General features: G+C 44.9%; 1 protein-coding gene across 4 annotated transcripts in view; it reads left to right on the plus strand.

Moving 5' to 3' along the window:
* Positions 1–13,493, plus strand: part of LOC101174782 (cadherin-18) — a 180,722-nt gene extending 167,229 nt beyond the window's left edge. For all 4 annotated transcript variants that reach the window (XM_004081197.5, XM_023950139.2, XM_078938766.1 and 1 more), the window contains exons 11-12: positions 5,893–6,144; positions 12,702–13,493. In XM_004081197.5, coding sequence (XP_004081245.1) covers positions 5,893–6,144; positions 12,702–13,207 — 758 coding nt within the window. In that variant the 3' untranslated portion in view covers positions 13,208–13,493. The remainder of the gene's footprint in view (positions 1–5,892; positions 6,145–12,701) is intronic.
* Positions 13,494–17,008: the final 3,515 nt, after the last annotated feature.

Here is a 17,008-nt window from a genome sequence, read left to right on the forward strand (position 1 = left end):
AGTTCTGCAGGAACACAGCTGAGTGTGTGGGGGCCAGTGGGAAGTCTGCAGGGATCTGAGGCGCGTGTCTGACTTTACCTTTATTTTTAGTCTAAAACAATAACGCCTTTAAATGTGTCTTTTCTGACACCTGAGCTCTCTGAACAAACAGACGATGAAACGGATGGATGTGATGGAGGCAAGGAGCAGATGAACCGTTCATTACAGATCCGGTTGGAGTTTACCTGCCAAGTGGAAATGGGAGTTTCTGTTGGGGAGGTCTGGAGGAAGTGAAGGACAAAGAGGATGAAAGCTCATCCCCCCGCTGAGGTGACGGACAGAGGAAGGGAGCAGGCGTGGGGATGATGTGGCTGAGGTCAGAGGGGCGCGAGGCTGCAGATGGCCTTATGGGTAAAAGTTCCTCATTCAACCCAGACATCCTCATAAACAAAAAAATAATTCACTTCCCAGCTTGGCAAGCAGGGGGCATAAAACAACTAGAGCACGTAATTATTGATAGAAGATTCATAACTCCCCAGGAACTTCAAGACAAACATGGAATAAATAACTTCTTGGAATATCAGCAACTTAAATCAATTATTACTAAAAAGTTTAAATACAGAGACAACGATTTAAAGCTACCAGATGTAGTTACCACTCTGATCAATTTCTCAATGAATAAAACTCTCTCCAAAATATACAAACTTTTATGTAATTTAGATAATAATATTTCACTTCCGACAACAAAATGGGATGCGGATTTGAGCATCAGCACAGATGAAAGCTTCTGGTCAGAACTCTGTCTAAACACCTTTAAACTGACAAAAAGTCCAAATCTGCAGCTAATCCATCTCAAAACTCTACACAGAATTTACTACACTGGACAGAGGATGTTCAAGATGGGTCTCAGTAACTCAGACATTTGCGAGCACTGTGATAATAATCTACCCGACAATTACATGCATGCACTGTGGTTCTGCACTCCTGTCAGGGCTCTCTGGCAGCAGGTATGTGCCGATCTATCAGTCTGGCTTAAGGTTTCAATCACAGCTTCACCGTCACTTTGTGTGCTTGGTGACATGAGTGACATCGATGTAGAAGAAGGATTAGCATCTATCATTTTCATAACTCTTTGCATTGCTAAAAAAAACTATTTTAATAAATTGGAAAAGCAAAAAAAATATAAATATAACTCAACACAGAAATCTGCTGCTTGATCATATCAGCTTGGAAAAAATGTCAGCCCAAAGTTCAAGTAACTTTGAAAGAATTCAGTCTCTCTGGTCTCCTGTGGTTGACTCCGTGACTTAGGGGGTGGGGGGGGCCTGGTCGTCGCTGCTCCTTGCCCTTCTGCCGTGGGCCGGGGTGGGGGTCGGGGCCTCCAGTGCCTGGCGGGGGGTGGTGGGGGCTCTGTTGGTCGAGGGGTCGGGTCCGGCGCCTGGGTGGGGCGGGCTGGGGTGCTGCGTTATCCTCTGGGCTTGGGTGTGGGGGTGCGTGGTGGGGGGATGGGGTGGTGGTCTGGCTTGGCTTGGGGGGGGCCCAGCGGCGCCGGATGGGCTGTCCATCTACACCTGGGGCTGGGATCGGCCCTTCCCTGGCTCTGGGGCGGGACGGGACAACCCTCTTGGGGCCCCCGGTCGCTCTGGGTGTCATCCGCTTCGGCTGCGGGGTCTGGGGTGGGGTGGGGTGGGGGTCTTGTCGGCCCTGTCCTGTGGGGGGGCATTCTGGGGGGGGGGGGGGGGGGGGCACTATTGGTACGGGGCAGGGGGGGTTGACGGGTCGGGGTCTCCACTGAGGCCATCGGCGGTTTCCCCTGGCCGCCTCCTGGGGTGGGGCCCCTGGGCTGGGTGGCCATGAGCAGCCCTTTGCTGGGGGGGGGGGGGGGGGGGTTGGGGGACAGCTGTTTGACCACCGGGGGACAGTCTACCAGCTGTCCCCAACTTACCCCCTTCCTCATATAACCTCATATTAGGGTGAGGGGGTAGGGGGTCTAGCCTGCGATGCGCCTTGGGGGGGGGCTACTTGGCCGTTGCCCCCCTCCTATGGTTGCCGTATGGAGTGGGCCCCCCCTCTTTCGGTTTTATTTGCACCTTAGACATGTAGGGCCCTTCGTAGGGGGGGTGCTTGGACATCACTGCCAGCAAGCAGCAGATGTCCTCCTGGCACCCTACACGCCAATTTTAACTGCACCCCCCTTAGTACACACACCCCTCCCCCTTCAATATATACATTCCAACATAAACACACACATGCACACACACACACCCTTTCAAACACACATACACGCACACACATTTTGCAAGGAAGGTGGGACCTGGGTCCATCTGTCCCCTACCCCTTCCCTGGTGGGGGGTGCGGGCCCCTTGGCGATGGCGGCCATGTCCCTTGGGTGCTGGCTCCCTGGGCCCGGCGGTGCTCTCTCTGCACGGTGGGGGGGTTCATATTACACCTGAGCCGGGGGTGTTCGTGTCCCTGGGGGGTGGGTCCTGGTCCTTGCCCCTGAGCGCTGGGCCCCGCCAAACTTCCAACATGGCCGAGCCTGGTCGGGCCATATTTATAACACCCCTTGTGGGCCCTCTTTTTTCCCCGGGGTTCCCCCCTCCTGGGCGGGGGCGGCGGGCACCTGCCTTGCTCCTCCCTGGACCAACCGTGGGCCGGGCGGATGGCTGCCTGGAGTGCGGAGCGGGTCTCCCTTGGGGTGTCCTGGCTCGTACCTGGGGTAGTGGCGGGGGGATGCCCGGAACTCCTGGGTGGTGGTGGGGTGCTCGTCTGGGGCTGTGGGCGTCCTTCTCCGGTGGGGCCCTGCGTTGGGCGCTCCCGGCGCGGCGGGGGGGCTGCTCTCCTGGTTGGGCTGGGGAGGCGCTCTCTTTCCCTCCGTGCCTCCCTGCTCTCTGGCTCTGGGGGCCTCGCGGCGGTCCTGCTGGCCCTGGCCTGGTTGGCGGGCTTGGTCGCCCGGGCGGCGGTTGTTCCCTGCCGTTCCCCATGTGGCGTTGGGGGGATTTCGGCTGCCGCTGCTGCTGCGGTGGGGGTCTTGGGGTGGGGATGGCTGGGCACTCTCCCTCCTCCTTGTCACGTTCCACCATCCATTTTAGAAGAACATAAACACTCACCTGAGCACAGGTGTAAGCTCACCTTTGCACTAACAGTTTGCATGATTGAATGACTGAAATATTTCACACTAGTTGGTTTTAAAGGCATAAGTATGCGTTCGTGAACACTATCTGTTTTGTGTACATGTCGACAGGTGGACATTTTTGCAGCTAGCAGGTGTGTTGATAACATTTGAGTGTGTGTGTGGATAGGCCCCACCCTTTTTGTACTACATTTGAACCTTACCATAATGATTAACAACCAGTAAACTTGTTGCTTTATGCTGCTTCATGGTCTTACCCCCTTCCCCTCCTATTATCATCCTCCTACCCCCCCCTCTCTCTAACGTCCCTCCCTCTTCTTCCCTTCTTTCCTTGTCCGTCCGGTCCAACAGCAAAGATTTTCAAACATGATTGAAATTAATAAAGTTTGGCCTCAATTACAAAAGGGGTTTATTCAGACATACCTTTGGTTTGTCTGAAGATTAATAACCCCTCTTGTTAAAGTAAAATATGTCCAACACAAGAGGCCCTCAGTTCTCATCTGTTTGCCTAGCTGTTGGACAGGACAAGTTAAAAAAAAAAAAAAAAGTTCCTCATTCTCACTGAATCAGAGTTGGATGGAGATCTGCTGCTCAGGTGTGTTTATGAGAAACTTCCTGAGGAACCGGAGAGCTGCAACCACCGAGTGTTGGATGCAGCTGGATGGGAGCTGCTGCGGGATGTGGGAGGGGCCGACTCACCAGATGGTAGGAGGGAGGTTAGAGTTGCAGGCCATAGACTTTATTTATTTACAAACTGTTTCAGAGGAAATTGTGTGCATTTCAATGGTGAAGTGCTCATATTTGTCTGGATTGACACATGTAAGGAGTTCAGTGAGCTCAGCTGCAGGCTGTGATGAATCCGTACGACGTTGCCAGGTCCTTCCATGCAGCACAGATCCACAGCGTGGATGCATGCGGGCAGAGCGTGCATCTGCAGAAGGACGTACATCCGTCAGGAATGAGTTCAAAGAATAGCGCATGTTTTTTTGAAAGCATGTTTGTCCTCCGTTCCTGTTTCGCCGCCTCGTTCTGCAGGACTCTGTCAGTTTTCTGATGTGAACCTCGATTCCCAACATGGCGTTATGTATGTCCATCTTCCACCTGAAACCGCCGTGCTTGCTGCTCGCTGCTCGCTGCTGCGTTTCTGCATATGAAGCGAGTCGCATCAACAGACCTTGATTGTTCCTCGTTGGCTCAGCCTCCTTAAACTCTGTGTTTTGCTCAGATGTGCCCCCCCCATCTCTTCTCTGCCATTTGCATCTCCACTCTCTCAAAGCCCCCACCCATCTGCTTGCTGATATGGTAATACAGCAAGTCTGACTTAATAAAGCTTGAAGAACGTCATTCCAAATGTCCATCATTCTAATTATTCAGAGATGGAGCTGAGATTGGAGTGGGAGGCTGGGTCTCGGAGCAGCAGCTCCGTGGAGCAGCAGGCTGGAGGTGGAGAGAAAAGCCAGTTTCTGAGCACGATTCAGCATTTTCAGAACAGACAAAACACAGATGCTGCAAGCATACCAAACACACACAAAAAACATATTTATTCTATTTTATTGCATCTTTTCTAGTGGCCATGAGCAGCCATTTGCTTTTCCTTAAACTCTCTTTTAGATGGTTTGTTGTCTTGGTCTCCAAACCTTTTTTTTTAATTCATTAGAGTTCTAACTCACAGAACATTTTAGTGTCAGTTTGCTTTCCCAAAGGAAATCCCACGTCACTCAGTTCTTGGTTCTCTGTCCAAATGAACCACAAAACATTGTTTTATGTTTCAATAAAGACGTTAAAAACAAGATGGAACATAGTAAAGGGAGGGAATCTTATGATGCACATGGACTCTATACATCTGTAGAAACGTAAGACAATATGCCAGACCATAATAGTTCTAGTTCTTCTTGAGCATGTGCCACAGTCTAACCCCCCCGAGAGAGAAAACGTGGCCTTGACCTTTGACACATTGACTTTTAACCTTCATCCTACCACAAAGGGGTCTCCTGCTTCTGTCTGGGTATTGACGTGAGATTCTTTTGACAGAAACCTTATTTTAATTTCCAAAAGTTGTTTGGATTCTACAGCATGGGGGAGGAGCTGGAAACCCCCCACCCCCACCCCCCCTGAATACTTCCTCCTTGAGAATGGGTTAGCTCTTTGTTTCAGTCATGCCTCATGGAGTTTGAATCTAAAACTTTGCTGGAAAAATGTTTGTCAATAACTGTTCATCAATAATTTACAGCTACTTTGTGATATGAGTTCCTACAGATTCTTATACAGAATCTGGCCATTAACTTTGTCAGTTTGAGCATCTGTGTTGGAAAACCTGGAGGATTTCTGGATGAACATCCATCTCTGTGTTTTAACTTCAGGGCAGAACCACACCAAGGGTCCAGTCTCTGTTTAGGCTTTTTATAAAGACTCGTGTCACCTTCTCAAACAAGTCCCTCTCTTTGCTATCTTCACTGCCAAGTCCGCCTTTTTTTGTTTTTATTTCACCACATTTTCCGTCAGTTGAGCTTCTGCAGAGGCTTAGGTGAACCGCGCATTGCCAAGAAAGGCGTTAGCCTGGCTGGCCACACAGTGAGGAGGCAGAAAGACCTCACAGATAATGAAATCAACAGCAAATGTTCTGGATTCTATTGTGTTTAGCAGACTATTGTTATGCTTCTGCAGGTAATTACACGCTTCACTGAAGAGGCGCATCACCGAAAAGAAAGAGGACGCTGTCAATTAGTCCTTTTAGCCAAAGAGGATGTACTTTTCCATAACAGTAACTTTATTCATTACAGACAGCACGGCCAGCATCATCGCCAGAAGACGCCGTTTCAGCCACCTGACGCAGGAGCTGTACGAGCTGCCCATCGTGGTGTGGGACGGGGGGGAGCCTTCGCTGACCGGCACCAGCACCTTGACGCTGCGGGTGTGTCCGTGCCAGCGCCACGGCAGGATCCGGATGTGCCAGGGCGAGGCCTTCCTCTCCTCTGCGGGGCTCAGCACGGGGGCCCTGATCGCCATCCTGCTGTGCATCATCATCCTGCTGGGTGAGTTGGGGCAGGGAGGGGGGGGCAGACAGAGGAGATGGACCGTGGAGGAGTGGGACTAGAAGAGGCAGAAAGGTTAGGACAACGATGGAGAGGACGCCGGCAGAATTTGGAATGAAGACGTTGACAAAGGTGAAGGAGGAAGAACAAGGAAAGGTTGTTGTGTCTGTGATCACAATAAAGACAAAGAGGCTTTCAGCACAAAAGACGGCCGCTACATTTTTCAGAACTTCAAAGCCTCAAGTCAGCTCGTTTCCTTCATGAAGCGGATTCTCCTTCATCGTTCATGTCTTTATTCAGATCATTTCATGCAGAAATAAATGACTTTGGAGTTCTAAGGTGTTTTCAGACGATGGAGAACGCAGAGTGAATGGGTCTGTTTTATCAAATTCATGATGACTCAGCTGTTTTGTTTTGCCTCTTCTCCAAAAAAGCCGATCAGTGCAACATTTTTCCAGCTTTGAAAGTCTTTGATGCTTCCTCAGCTATCTCCTGTTGTTTTGGGAGGTTGGACATCCTCTTGTGCGCGTTCTTTCCCATCTTCTCTCTGTCCAAACATCATCAAATGAAAGAAACTGTTTCAGAAAGGCAAAGCTTTTCACTTCCTCGTAGGAAGTACCCGCTGGTTCCAAGAAGCCAAAATCCTACAGACGTCTATAGAGAAATAATCAGCTGGTATTCAGTCGTTCTATTGGCCAGAAGAACCGTTCTGGATCTGGTACCTTTTTTTTATATTTTCTTGATAATCCTCATTTTTTATGGTACTTTTTTCTGTAGTTCAACTTATTCAAGTTATTAACTGACCAATCAGATGCCTCAATAATAGTAGGTGGAGCCTGCTGGCCTCCATGTCCAACCTTCAAAGTGTTTGACAGCCCACTTTCAAGTGGTAGGGGTTTGCCTTAACAAGCTCTCTCCTGATTGGTGAGAGTGGTTGTCATAGAAACGATGACTCGGATCCTAATCGCTGCTTATATAACGTGGTGACATCCGTATTGCAAAAAAAGGGCGGCTGAGTTGAGTTTTTTTGTTGAAGCTGGAATTAAAGCATGTTTGATGGATGACGTCACACTCGCTCAGTCCAGTTCTCTGATACAGACGATGGTTGGGACTGTGTTTCATCATTTCTGTCCATGCAGGAACCAGAGCAAATCAAGGACATGCAGAGCATTATTCTATTGTCTTTTCTTAAACTTCAGGTGAGAGTTCAGAATTGGAAAGTCAACATTGGAGCTCTTAGAGCCTCAATTAGCCTGAAGGATGAAGAGCGAACCAACAAACTGAGAGTTTCTTTCAGAGCCGCTGCAGAGGCTGGGAAATCCATAAATTAGACTGTAGGTGTTTTTATATTTCATCTGCTAAGCTCCTGTGGACCGTAAGCAGAAGAAAAACAAAACAAAGAAAAGACTACAAGCAAAAGAAAAGAGCAAACAAGCCCAGACTTTTAGAAAGTCCTCTGTGAATCTGCTCTGGAGAAGTTCCTAAAGAGACAGAATAACATTCACTGCTATACTTTCACAGAAATTACTCTCTAAAAAAGGATCCTAAACCTCCAGAACTCTCAGAAGTGTGTAACATTAACAGACGTGAAGCAAAAACAGCCAAGACTCCATTCCTACATCTACGTGGGCTGCTATGACCAATGCTGCCGCCCCAACGCTGCCAGAGAGGAGCGAGGCGCTGCTCACACTCATTTGCCTAATCTACCCTGCACCTTCCACTTTGACAACAACTCATTGGCATCTAGGCATAAAATAATGTTAAACTATTGGCAAAAAGCTGCAGGTTTCTGCTGGTGTTTCAATGCAACCTTGAGATTCCTGGAGGGAAGGCTCATTGCATGTAAAGACTCTCTGGAACATTGGCTGCTGAAATGGTAATTAAAGCCTTTGAAAGTTGTTTATTATTTTGTCCGTTTCATGTTTGACTTTGGAGGTGAAATGACGCAACCAGGAGATCACAAGGTGGCAAACATCTTCATGTTCAACGATCAGACAGAGAGAAAAGAACGACGGCCCTTTGCATCGCTTCAAAACTCCAAGAGGTGCCAACTTAGTAGTGAATGTGAGCGCCTGGAGAGACAGATACGGATCCCAAAGAGGCTTTACTTCTTCCTCTTAAGACACATCACGGACGGCCATTGTTTCATTTTTAATGCCTCTTTTCGCAGAATGACTTGGCAGCAAGTTCTACAAAGTGCAGCTTTGCCTGCGATAATGAACAGTGAACCAGTTGGTCCATCTTGGGTCCATTTTCCCAGGAATGTGCTGGAACTGTCCTGCATCTGAACCAGATTCATATTGAGCTGCATTCTGCTTTCTTGGTGTTTCATAAATACATGTAAAGCATTGGAGAAACTAGTAAATAGATCAGAGACATTAACTAGTAGTTCTTTCTATGATTCTGTTTCATAAAAGGCATATTTTTGGGGTGTGTCCGTATCTTTGTGTCAATGGATGTCAGCATTCTGATTCCAAAACGGTCAAAGGTCATGGGACATGTGATCCAGATCTATTTGGAATATTTGAACATCTAGATGCTTTGCAGGAGTCTTCAGATTCTTTCCTGATGGATTGATTTGATTATTTTTCACAATTACAAAACAAACGAAAGACATTCAAGAAAAGAAAATGAAATCTGTTCCGAGAGTCGAACACCCACAGGGCGTATTTAAAGCCTCATCCTAAAACATTTGCATGAAGATTATAGAGAATGCAGGAGTGCATCAAAATACAGAAAAAATACTACAGCGATAGTAAATCACAAGTTCATCCCAACATGTTTCCCAGTAAATAAGATGGTTACAAATGAAGGTGGAGTATTGAGAAACATTTTGATCAAACATGAATTGATGGTAGGACAGAAATGTTTTCCAGACCGGCTGCATTTCTCCAGCATCCATTTGAATGTTTTAGTTCTTGAACCAGAGGCCTGCAGGCGAAGGCCAAAGATGGAGATGTAACTCCTGGCTCTGGCTGTTTGTGTGACCTTGGTAACCATTGAGATGTCCGCAGGCCGGATAACTGGCAGCTGCTTCAGAGAAGCAGAGAAGTTTGTCTCTGTGGGAATCTGGTGATGGAACTCTTCTTTGCTGCATTTCTAACTTTCTTCACATTATTAAGCAGCTACAGTTTCAATTTATGACTGATAATAGGGCAACGTGGAAGGAGCCAGAACAGTTTTTTTCTAAAATCATTAAGAAAACGTCGACTCGTGTATCTGCAGAGCAAACACGAGTCAACAACAACCAGAGAAAGCAGAAGCACAACCGTATGAAATGAAGTCTCTTCAATTGAATATAACAAACATGTTTTCAATGTCTGCTGGTAGATATTAATTAGGAATCCACCTTTCTTTCAGAGAAGCTCATTATGGATTCATATCCCAAAGTGTCACGACATCGGGGCATCGCTTGGACAGGCATGTTTGATGCTCCGAGTTCTCCCTCTGATTTGTTTATGCCTGATTGTGTTCCGTTTGTCTGATTAGTGTTCGTGTTTTACCTCCATGCCTCCCAATAAGCCACCTTAATTAAGTCTGCCGCCGACCGGGAGGGGGGGCAAACTGTCGGCTCTGGCTCCGAGGATAATGGCTTTTACACATGACTCGGATAATATTAATAAGCAGTTTCAATTACTAATGCTAATTTTGTTTGAAAGAAAGAAGTGTTCATTACAGAGCTAATTCAAATGTATAACACCAAAGAAATTGTAATCAACCTTAATTCTATTTCCTCTGAATATTGAAGAAGCTCACATTTCTTTGTGCCGCAAATAAATCAATGAAGAACCATAAAAGAAACAGTAAAAGTTGGTTTGGTCTTAACATATCTGCATGCTGACAACATGTGAGCATAATAGAAGTATTTTGAAGCTATTTCCATCTCTAAATGTGGGACAAATTCTGCCAAAGATGATGTGTACATCATAAAGAGCAAAGGTCGTTCAGTTTTCTGTACCTTCCTTTTCTGGTCAGTGTTTGTGTTATTTTGAAGGTGTGGTCCAGCACGGGAGGATCCACGTTTCATGTCACCTCAGATTGATATGTCGATGTAATTGAATGGGTTAGTTCAAAAGGGGCCCAAGTCCAAGAGGTTTGTTTTTCTAGGAAATGATTTTAACTGCATAGCTTAAAGGGAGGCTACACCAAATGATTAATACTTTACCCAGATTTAGCACCAATTCATAGCTTACAAATGCTAGAATATGAAGCACCTCACTTTTATCATTTTAGAGGACTAGCACACTGAAGTTTCTGGACTTGGGCCCTTCTTGAATTAAACAGGGGTGCTGCCATCTGTGGGATAAAGCTAAACTCATGCAAGAGAGGCCCATGTCCAGGAACGTTGCACTTAATGCATTTTAAATGTCAACCATAGTCAATACATTATAACAGACTTGGGACTTTTTTTGCACATAATCAGATAGCTTTTCCCTTAAAGACCATAAAACAAATAATATCTCTATCTTGAAAAATTGTGGACTTGGGCCCCTTTTGAACTAACCGATTCAAATGTCGTTTTCGTTTGTAAGAAAGTATTTTTGCAGCTAAGCTTGTGCTCTGCAGCTTTTCTAACCAGATGCAGCACTAATGTGTCTGTATTAGATGGATGTGGCTTGGCCCTGGTGACACCTACGGTGCAGAAAGCAGCACTCAGGCCTGATGTGGGGTTTGTCAGGAGTTTGAAAGTCTGAACGGACCACTGAGGAAACAGCAGAATCAACAGGAATGGCATGAAACCTCCACAGCAGTGAAAGGCAGAGTTTGTGGGTGCTAGGTGGTGATGAAGGCCCATTATCTGTTAGAGAGTTTTGATTATATTCTAGTTGTTTTCCTTCAAACTGCTGAGAGAAATGAAGTGCAGTAAAGCAAAGAAGGAACCAATGAAAAATACATCAGCTGCGGAATGAGAAGGAGGCGGCATTAAAAGTCCAATTTTGTCTTTTATTTCTCGTTTCTGCTCAATAATTAACTCAGCTCACCTCCCAAGCACAGAGTTAACCAGCTCAACCCAGAGCAGGCAGAATTTATGAGAAAATATCACAGAATGGTTGGAAACTCATTTAATGACTTTGGAAAATGCCGCCTGACTTCAACCACTGTGATTGCTGCTCACATATGGCTGTATTTTTATGTAATTATGATATTCCTTTTTACAAATACTGTTGGTACTTTGACCACCTCGTTTTATATAAATACTCCATAATTAGGATATAATTGGCCTGCAGTTAAAAGACGTTCTGTTGGTACCTTGTTGTCCTTTAAGTTATCCACCTTTGGGTTAAATGTACTTTAAGAGCATTACATTGGCAAAAGAAGATTAAAATACTTATATAGTAAGTTAATTTATTGTTCCTATTCAAAACATTTGATAGGAAGTTTATATACATGAGAATTGGAATTTACTACTAATTTTATTATGTTTGAATCCTTTTTACTGCCGTTTTAGCTTCTTCTTTGGTTTTGGGGCACCACCCCCGTGGGGGGGCTGTTGCTGCAGTGCCCGTTCTCATTGGGACGGCTGGGGTCCTGTGGTGTAATAGCTTTGGAGTGGGCCCTGTGTTGGACGGGCCCCACAGCGAAGACCTCTGGGTCGGGCTTGGAGCCCCGTTGTCCGGTTCTTCACAGCAGAACCGCGGCAGACAGTTTCCTTGGAGCTGCTGTTCTAACGTTTTAGTTCAGTTCCAACGTAGGGGTTGCATTGGGGTACAGGGGGGGCTAATTATGTGTGAAGTTCCTCTGTGGGCTTTCTTTTCTTTTTCCCTGTTTCTATTTTTAAACAGATTTTCCATTTTTTATGAGTATTTTCTTATATTTAAAGCACTTTTTGCTTCAACTATAATGAAAAGTGCCAAACAAATTATAAATTTTTAAAGTTAGTAATTACAAGGTAATGCTGGATTACTTCTTTGAATTTCTCTTTGCTTAGTTAAATATAAGTGACATTTAGGTCAGGATCCTTTTTTATAGTGAACTAGGATGTGAAGACCCTTAAAACCATCATCAAAGCCCTTCAGAGACTCAAGGAAACTATGAATGCATGCAATTTATTTTATTATTATTATTAATAATAATAATGGATTTATCTGCTTTGCCAGACGCTCAAAGCGCTTGCATTGTGTCCATTATTCATTCGCTCTTCATTCATACTTGGTGATGTTAGAGGCGTGGCTGCCAGTTGGCGCCTACGGTCCCTCTGACCATCATTGGGATCATTCATGCACATTCATGCTGATAGGCAGTAGCCTTTGGGGGTCTTGCCCAATGGCCCCCACTGAGTAATGTTAATTGCTAGGGTAATTGCCCCCAGTCCCATTGTTTATTCCCCTCCGGGAATCGAACCCTGAATTCCTACATGGTAGCCTTCTTCCTTACCAACGCTCGGTTTTATACATTTGAATTGATGTATAATTGATTATATAACATGCTGCTATCATCTTCACTGTTTGCCTTTTGTAGTATCACGGCACAACAGTGTCCAGATAAATAGTCAGCTTTAAGAATGTTAAGAATAATGTCCGCATGCCAAAGTTGACCAATGTTCTACTGTCTTGCAGCAATCGTGGTTCTCTTCATCACACTGAGGCGCAGCAAGAAGGAGCCCCTCATCATCTCTGAAGAAGACATTAGGGAGAATGTGGTGACCTACGACGACGAGGGAGGCGGCGAAGAGGACACGGAAGCTTTCGACATCGTTGCTCTGCGTAATCCGGCCGCAGCAGAGGAGCTGAAGTTCAGGCGGGACATCCGCCCAGAAGCCAGGAGTCAGTGTGGCTTTGCGCACGGCCAGCGGAGCCCGTCTGTGGAGCTGGACGAGGTGGACGTGCACAAGTTCATCAAACAGAGACTGGTGGAGGCTGACATGGACGCCAGCGTGCCACCCTACGATTCCCTACAGACCTACGCTTATGAAGGTCAGGGCTCTCCTGCAGGGACCATCAGTCCGTTAGACTCTCTTGGTGTACAATCGGAGCAGGAATACAACTACCTGGATGACTGGGGCCCCGAGTTCCAGAAACTAGCAGAACTCTACGGAGAAGCAGAGTCGGATGTGACAACCTAGTGTGTGATCGGACTCCAGTTCAAACCCGACCGTTTGAAACCCGTTTTTTCAGCTTTTCTGTGAATGACATCAACAGAGACCTTCAAACAGTTCGAGAGCCTTTCAACTTTTGCTGTTGAACTCTGACGACTGTTTGGTTTTTGTTTTTCCATTTTGTTGCGTCAGATCGTGGATCACTCGTCTGAAAGTGTCAAAGATTTTAAGATCGGAAAATATAAATTTGGGCCAGAGGAAAACCCTCTCCTTGGTGTATATTTTTTAATGCTCAATAAAGTCCTGAAATCCATTGGAGTGGAAATGTGAAACATTTGTACTTTTGTCTTTTTGGATGTGGATTTGGGGCCGCGGCATAAATGGTGCAGGTAAACACTTTGACCAACTTCTCCTGAAGTTGGTCAAAGGGGCAGATAAAGTTAGACACAGTCAGGAGCCTGCAGAGGACCATAATCATTTTCACAATATAACTCCATGTGAAAACAAGAAACCTGGTAGTAATAGACTCAGTTGTCCTTCTTTACTTTTGCCAAATTTACACATCTGACTGAGGCAGATAACAAGTCTTAGTGTTAACACAATATCCACACATTAATGTATTAGACATTTTCATCCAATGCAACCTCTAAGCCTTTGCCATAATAAATGATCCTAATAAAAATGCAACAATTAAAAAAAACATGCATTTCTTGAAAAATGTTTCTGTGCCTGGAGGAGGTGGTTTTTTAGGCGTATCGAAATTGACATTTTTGGCAAAACTGCAACGGAAACCCTTTTTTGGAATTAAATGAGTCCCATGACCAACAGCCGGATGGCGATGCACTTCTCAGTAGGAACTGGCGGCCTTGGGCGCTGCACAGCGGGCGCCACCAAAGGTCCAACGTCACACAGATCATCAGAAGTTGAGCGTGTCATGTGGAATTGTTGGATCCACAGCTCCTCTGTAAACTCACCAACCACCATTTCGAAAAATGGCTGCATCTGTGGCCACTCCTACGTGTAAGGAGCTCGCCACTCCATGAAGACGACGCTGGTGTATGATTTGACAGATGATGATGAGCGCTAGCGCGGTGGCAGAAATCTGAATGTATCTGCTGTCAACCAAAGTACTGGTCACGTGTGTCTCCATGTTTCTAATCGCCTGAGGTGGTTTGTCTTTATTCGCATAATTAGAATTTAATGGAAACAGTGTCATTGTGAAATTGGGATTTTAGAATTTTGATAAAGTTTTGCTCATGTGTATGTTGGAAACACGGCTATTTATAATTATATAATAATAATATGATATAACTTGCTATAAAGATGATGTATGTTAAAGAGAAAACGTACCGTTGTAAAAGACGGGTAGTCCTGTAGAACTCAGTCATCACAAACAGATCAGAAAGTACTCGAGTATCTGGGCTCAGATGAACCAGAACATTTCCTTAGGATGTGATGACCTTCTAGCAATTAGCCTACAAGCAGTCAGTGTCTTCACTGCTGTTGGATGATAATACGGTTTGTGTCTTTTCCAATCAAATCAATCTGTTTTTGTAACACAAAGTCCTCCAACTGTCAAACGGTTTAAATCCTACCTGACAAATTATTAGACACAATCTGGTCAAACTAAAGCAAAACTGGCCTCGCTTCACAAAAATGTCTTATAGTGTTATAGTAAAGGGCGGTTATAGTGTTAGTGTTATATTTCTGTTATTAATTTTCCTTTTGGTCTGAGATCTGCCTGTTAGACACTACATGTTGCTGTCAGAGCATTCCAGTGGAACATGAATCACTAAAAGACTTGATTGTTGTTTTAATCAGACGCAGAAAAACTGACTTTTGTAGGAAGAAGAAGAAAAACAGTTGGATCTTCCATTCTGGACGTAAAGATCCTTTAAGGAACAAAGGGTGGCTTCCACACTAAGCAGTGAAGAAATCTCCATTTCAAAGAGGGTTGGTGGTGACAACAGGGCTTTAAGTAGCCCGTTGGAATAAAAAAAGCGTTTAAATAGCTGCCGCAAATGACAAGTGTCTCATTGTGTATCCGAACGCTAAAGCTTTTTGGTGCGTCCCGATTACAGCGCCTGGATGGCTTAAAGGAAATTCGTGTTATCTCCACCCACCCTGACTTCACTTTCTTGTCATGCTCTTGTTCAGTTCTGCTTTCTCTTTTTTTTTTTGAAATGCTGAGGATAGTCTATAATAAGACGAAAGGAGGCTCATAAATATTTTAGGCCTTCCACTGATTCGGTTTGACATCATGAGTGTTCCAGTCCACTGTCTCATTCTTCCTCCCCGTTTCTTGCTCATTATTTCCCTCTGCTCACAGAATGATGGGTGGATTTAAACAAGGAGACAGGTCCAGAAACTTCCTCAGCTTTTGAGAGATGCCCGAGGCTGGCCGATGGCAAAGGTCATACAAATGAGCTAAAGGCACACGGTGAAGTTTTCCAAACTGACAATTAGTGTCTCTTTTTCTGCTTAGATTTACAACTGTGTGGTTGCACGTTGAAAGGGCATTTTCTGCATTTTATTTAGCCAAAATGGTTTGATTAATAAGTGATTACAGAAAGTCCTTAAACTGTAACCTACAATTTGTCCTGTTTTTCTTTATTCCTACTATCTTTTTTTCTGGTTGCCATTGGAAACAGTTTAAAATACTCCAGCATTTCCGAGTTAAAGAACAAGAATACTTTTTTTTTTTACAGGGAAACAGACTCTTCCTCTTTTTCTGGAGGACTGCCTTTGTGAAAGAAAAGAACATTTATCTTTTTGTATATGTTTTCTTTTTTTTCTCTGGAAAGTCATTTCAGTTCAATTGCTTTTTTTATGAGACCAATTCAAAACCAAGGTCACCTAAAGAAAAACGAAAACACTTTAAATCAGCCAAAAACTACAATGATAAACGTTTGTAATATTTCAGTTCAATGCAGTGAATCCAAACGATCCTAACTTTATCTCAATCACAGAGACAAACGGATGACACTAAACCTGATGTAATACTTTGAAAGGACACTTTTATCAAATGTGTAAAGATGATTCATTCTTTCAAAACTTTCATTCATTGTGGAAAGTTGTTTTCTAAAGGGATTTATTTTCAAATATTGCTTTAAATGGATTTGAAAATGTACTGAATGTCAGCCCCCACCCCCCCTGCCTGTTTTCTTGGCACTGATCACCTGGATCAGGTGTGTTGAGTCAGTCAGAGCGAGAACACACCTGAGTCAAGAGTGGGAGATGTGGAGGATGGAGCAGACCTGATTCAAAGTGTTGCCAGAAATAATAATTAAAAAAAAAGAGTTTGATTTATAGTAGTTTAGTCTAAAGAACACTTTTATAACATGTATGTAACATGTATGTAACTGTTAGATATGGAAATCAATGAAAGTGCAGATTTTAACATTTGATTTTTATAGAAAAGTCTTCACACATTTATAAAGCAACATGGGTTTCTCTCAGTGTTTTGATAAGTAAAGAAAAAGAAAAGTAAAGGTCCTCGTCTGAATGCTCCACGGCGCCGAGTGAAGACGTGTTGGGACAAAGACCTGGAGGGGGTCGTGTGGTCACCCGACAAGCGAAAGAGGAGATTCTGCATTCTCCATGGATGAGCTGCTGCAGAATCAAACAACATTATCTGCATTTGTAAGTGAAAATTAAAGTGGGGGGGGGGGGGGGGGGGGGGGCTGCAGCTCGGTTCTGACCATGACTGTGGTCCTTCTGAACCGCCTTTCCTGCCGCTGTCAGAAGCTGCTGCGCTCCTGAAGCATGTTCATCTCAGATACACGTCCATTCAGACTGTTTCATGGTAATGCTGGTTCTGGTTCTGGT

The sequence above is a fragment of the Oryzias latipes genome, chromosome 20 (assembly GCF_053564925.1).
Source record: "Oryzias latipes strain Hd-rR chromosome 20, Olatipes_Hd-rR_3.1".
NCBI classification, from domain to species: domain Eukaryota; kingdom Metazoa; phylum Chordata; class Actinopteri; order Beloniformes; family Adrianichthyidae; genus Oryzias; species Oryzias latipes.